Consider the following 5398-nt stretch of genomic DNA (forward strand, 5'->3'; position numbering starts at 1 on the left):
TGTTTAATGCTAAACTCAAGCGCTGAAATGCGCTTTTGTCTCTTTTGTGACATTGGCGGACATTGAACTGACTTACGCAGAGGGCAGCCAGCAGTTGGAGTGCAAAGAATGGCGTCGTGAGTGGCACAAGTGATGTCAGCGTGGGGGAGTGATGTGTTGAGCCAAAGTAGCTGTTGGCTGGATTGTTTACAGATTGCAGTGAGAGAGAGAAATGGCGAATCTTCAAGTGAGGGAGCAATTTCGGCTAAAATAGTTGCAAATCTTATGTAAGGCAATTGAAAAACAGTAGGCAAGATATGTAATGTGAAACAATTTGCTTATTCTGGCACGAAAGTCTTACACAAAAAACGCTGCAAAAGTCGCAATGGCCGAGTGCGCAAAGCACTGGCGGGGCATTCGAAAGATACCAGGTTCGAATCCTCAGGCAGCGGTTTTTTTTCTCTATTTTAATTTAAATTTGTTTTAGTTTATTTTCTTTTAATTTTTACATTTTAAAAAGAAGAATAAATATGTTTTAATTTAAATTAATTTTTAGATACATAATACATTTTTTATTTTCTTTAATTTTCTGTTCTTTCGGTTTTCTTTAATTTTTAGATTTCATTTTAAGAAGAAAAAAATTTAAAATATTTTTGTTTTAATTTTTTACTTTTCTTTTAATTTTTAGACATTATTACTTAAAAAGAAATATATATTTTCGGGTTTAATTAAATTTTCAGAAACATGTTTTATTTATTTGCTTATTTTTTAATTTTATTTTCTCTAAATTTTTAGATATTATTGTTTTAAAAAGAAAAATGTTTATTTATTTGCTTATTTTTTAATTTAATTTTCTCTAAATTTTTAGAAATTATTGTTTTAAAAAGAAAAATGTTTATTTTTTATTAAATTTAATTAGGAACATATTTTTTAAATTTAATTTTCTTTTAGTTTTTTAATTTAATTCTTTTAAGAAGAAATATATATTTTTGAATTTCATTTAATTTTTGGAACCATATTTTATTTAATTTTTAATTTTTTAATTTTATTCATATTTGTCGTTTTTATTCACATAATTTTTTTTTCTTTCCTTAATTAAATTAAATTTTAATTTGTAGTTTTTATTGTTTTAAAAAGAAAAATTAATTTTTAGAAAATTTATTGCTGTAACGCTGGGACCCTCTCATTAGCAGATCATTCAATTAGTCCTTCGAAAGAGTGACAAGAGCTTTCAAGATAGTTGCCAGAATGGACAATTGCATTAGGACAGACTTTGGCTTTCGAATGGCTGCGGTGGGGGGTTGATAAGCAGTTGCCAAAATTATCCTGATAGTCGTAGTTGTTGTCATAGCCAAAAGTGCACCAAATAAATAGTATACAACATTATTTGATTAATCAACTTCATTTTGACTTAATTTGTGTTATTTGTATTTGTTAATTTCCAAACGTATGCAATTCTCAAACGGTGTATAAAAAAGTTTTATTAAATCGAACCTTTCTGGCATTATAATTTATTTTCTTATAATAGGGAATGTGGATAGTGTGAGAAGGAAAGACTGGGTGAGAAAGAGAGTGACAAAGTTTCTGTTAAAATCTTATTTTTGCTGTTTTAGTCACACTTCAAAGACACGAAATTACGAAAAAGAGATTTCTTGTGTATAAAATATAGTCGCTATGGAGGCACATCTGTAACACAATGCGACCTTAAGTTATAGACGGTCGCCTAAAAAAAGAGCACTTTCTCTTCTATGCAATTCAGGTTCGTCGGACCTCCAGCTTAATGACAAAACGACCTACCACGACGAACCATTAAGACATATTCAAACGAGTGGATGCTACCGGAACGAACTAGTTTTACATATCTTTGTCAAGAACTGTAATTTTAACAGCATTACATTTGAACTCCAAGCGCATTATCTATATATAAATAGATGCACGAAAAATGAGCTACGGATGCCCTGTCTGAAACTTCGGAAGCGTTAGATGGTATGATTTCAGTTACAGGCTCGAGTCGCAAAAGTACTAAATGTAAAATTAAAAAAGCTTTCGAAAGAATTATTAAAGTCTACGCGGCACCTACTTTTTATCTCACTGGGTTGACATTCACAAAACTTGTTCACTCCTTTTGACAGTGACATAATAAATGTAAAATTTCTCCGCAATGTAATTTCTTCAATTTAATTGTTTTCTTTTCGGGAAAAAACTGTTCCTCTGAACTGCAAAATTTTAAGCATTCTACCCAGCTTCCACAAAGAGGCTTCCTGGAATCCAACGCATGCACACAGCGCCAGATGCAGCCGCTTGCGTCTTCCAGGGATGGCCCCACCGCCACCACAGAGGAAATTCAATGCAAACAGCACGCGGCTGCAAGCGCCATCGCCAGAGTGACTGTGAGTAAGGCCATCGATGAGGCGGTCGCCTGGATACTATCCGACCCGTCGGAGTGCTTTCTCTACAAGTTCCCCCGCGAATGCGAGCAACGGCCCAACACCAACAATCGCCTGCAGCTTGCACAAATCGCCGCTTTGGAGGCTTACGGCGCCTCAACTTCGGCGAAAGAGCGCCGGAGCAGCGTGCGTGCAGTCACCAAATCGAATGTGCGAAAACGCATAGACTGGCTGCGCATCGACGAGGTTCGATCGTTGCATCGGGTCGTGCAGTTGGTCTACGATTACCTCAGCTTATGGCGCCTTACACCGAACACCCAGTACTTGGTGCGATTGGAGAAAAATGCGGTGTGTGAGGAGTCACAGGGACGCAGCTATTGCCTGAGTGCGCTCTTCACGCGACAGCCACAATGCGATTTGGAGCACTGCAGTCCACTGGCGATGGCGCAAGTCAACTTCAAGGTGCACGTCTCGCATTTGCTGCCGAAATTTTATCCGGTCATGATGACGTATCGCTTTGAGAATTGCAACACAGTCTACTATGCGTTGGGCCATCGACGGATGCGGCGCTTGGACTTTCAGCGGTTCTTCATCGATATGGCGCTCGAGACGAAATTCGGCTTCTATGCACAGCTTTCGAGGACGCTGGCGCTTAGCACTTCAATGAGGTGTATTATTAAACAGCGAGGAAGCAAAAGTGAAGAGAAGAAGAAGGAAGTCACGGAGGCGAGAACAAAGCGACTGAAGTCGTCGGCGCCTTTATGCATTTGCGCAGCAGAGGAGAGTGCGAGCCAAATGAAGAAGAAGAGTAGCAGAGATAAAGAGCAAACGGTGAATGTGAGTGCGCAAGAGAATGTGAGGGGAGCTAGTGAGAATTTGGTGATGACCGCAAGCTGTAGTCACGTGATGACATGTGATATGCGGTCGGCAGGAAGCAGGGAAGGCAGCAGTGAAAATTCAGGTTCATTAAAGAAATAGAAAAAAGAAACAAGCGCGCATCGTTAGATTGGATGTGAAAATGGTCAAAAAGAGCTGAGAGTAACCAATAAATTATACGCAAATACCAACTTTTTAATCATTTAATGTTTCTTACTTGTAGGTTGAGCGTAATAAATCACAAGGAGTCCCGAACACTTAGCAATAAAAAGGAAAGATTCTGAAAGTTTCCACAAAGATTCAGAAGAAATTAATAAAAAAAATGAAGGCAAACTTGTCTACTAAAATTAGGAAAAATGCCAAATAGATAAAAAAATCTTTAGCATATCTGTAAACTAAAAAAAAAACACCAAATAACCCAAGAAATCACGAATATATTATCTATGCCCAAAAAATAAAGCGAAAAAGTATTGCAATTTCTTTCTAAAACTATACAAAAGTATTGATAAACCATTAAGTTAAGATTAAAATCCACAGTTGAACCACGAAAAATAACAAAAAAATCATATGAAGCACAAGTGGTCACGAAAAATCTTAATTTATCCCGTAAAATCACGAAATGTTTCGTAAAATGCAGAAGAATTCTAAAAATCATCGAAAAAATTCAAAAAGGTCCTGAAAAATTAAAAAAAAATCGCGGAAAGCTGCTGAAAAAATTCAGAAAGGTTCCGTCGAACAATCCAAAAAAGGCTAAAAATCACGAAATATTAGTTTTTATATTTATAAAAAAATTAAAAAAAAAAATCTCGAAAAGTGCTGAAAAAATTCTGAAAGGTTCCATCAAAAAATGCCTAAATGCCGAAAATCACGAAATATTAATTTTTATATTTATAACAGAATTCAAAAAGGTTCTGAAAAATTTGTAAAAAATCGCGGAAAGTGCTGAAAAAATTCAGAAAGCTTCCGTCGAACAATCCAAAAAAGGCCTAAAATGCCGAAAATCACGAAATATTAGTTTTTATATTTATAAAAAAATAAATTCAAAAAGGTGAAAACTTAAAAAAAAAAATCTCGAAAAGTGCTGAAAAAATTCAGAAAGGTTCTGTCGAATAATCCCAAAAAATACCGAAAATTACGAAATCTTAGTTTTTATATTTAAAAAAAAATAAAAAATCGAAAAGATCCTGAAAAAAAAAAAAAATCTCGAAAACTGCTGAAAAAATTCTGAAAGGTTCCATCGAACAAACCCAAAAAATGCCGAAAATCACGAAATATTAGTTTTTATATTTATAAAAAAAAAAAATCAAAAAGGTCCTGAAAAATTAAAAAAAAAATCGCGGAAAGCTGTTGGAAAAATTTAGGAAGGTTCCGTCAAACAATCCCAAAAAATGCCGAAAATCTCAAATCATTAGGTTTCACTAATATTTATAATATAAAAGCCCGAAATATGGACACTCGGTTAAAATTTTAAAGAACAAGTAAAATTGCCTTATTCATAAAAAATAAAGTAGCCTTATAAAATGTTTATAAATTGAAAAATGTATGAAAACGTCAATTTATAACGCTCTTTAAACCTACTTTATTTTTAATGAATAAGGGCAAAAAGTGTTTTAAGTCGTGAGAAAATTATAAACCACAAAAAGAGAGGATCTTTGAAAAAATTGTCTTTGTTAATAACAGAAATAAAGCTTTTTTAGCTCAGAAAAGCGCTATAGAAGTTGACTTTTCCTTATCTTTCTTATCACTTTCAAACCACCTTCAAAGCTGTAGGTAGTGCCTAAAAGTATGCAAATTTTCATTTAAGTGAACTTTTCTTTAATAGGAAAATGTGACTCTACAGCACTGATGGGAACTGCCTTGCCCGCGGGCAAAGCTCTTTTAAGCTTTCTATACATTTTGTATAGGCGCGAGCAGAGTAAAAGCCCTCTCTGCCCAACGCTGCTCTACAGTTATTAACATTGCTTCAATTATTTCAAGCTCTGAACCCCTCAATTCTCCAGCCAAGAAAATTTTGGCCAATTTTTACGAAGTGTCATTCTGAGAAAAGTTGCAATAGCGATTGAGGCTTGGTTTTTGGAATCTGCAGCTTTTCTTATTTTCAACGGGTCGGTGCCATCCCTAGTCAGCTTTTGATTGGTACTGGCAAGGAAAATAGA

The 5398-nt window shown here is 34.9% G+C and overlaps 1 protein-coding gene across 1 annotated transcript; it reads left to right on the forward strand.

Moving 5' to 3' along the window:
* Positions 1-2270: 2270 nt before the first annotated feature.
* LOC108369816 (uncharacterized) lies at positions 2271-3344 on the forward strand. Its single transcript, XM_017625008.1, has one exon. It carries the CDS (start codon positions 2271-2273, stop codon positions 3342-3344), a length of 1074 nt encoding a protein of 357 aa, XP_017480497.1.
* Positions 3345-5398: the final 2054 nt, after the last annotated feature.

Source organism: Rhagoletis zephyria, unplaced genomic scaffold (genome assembly GCF_001687245.7).
Source record: "Rhagoletis zephyria isolate East Lansing unplaced genomic scaffold, Rhagoletis_zephyria_1.1 Rzeph_scaffold_03862, whole genome shotgun sequence".
Lineage (NCBI taxonomy): Eukaryota > Metazoa > Arthropoda > Insecta > Diptera > Tephritidae > Rhagoletis > Rhagoletis zephyria.

Bases quoted from the DNA above. Each gene is read 5' to 3' on its own strand.
- LOC108369816 (XM_017625008.1), top strand. From the start codon at position 2,271: ATGCAGCCGCTTGCGTCTTCCAGGGATGGCCCCACCGCCACCACAGAG.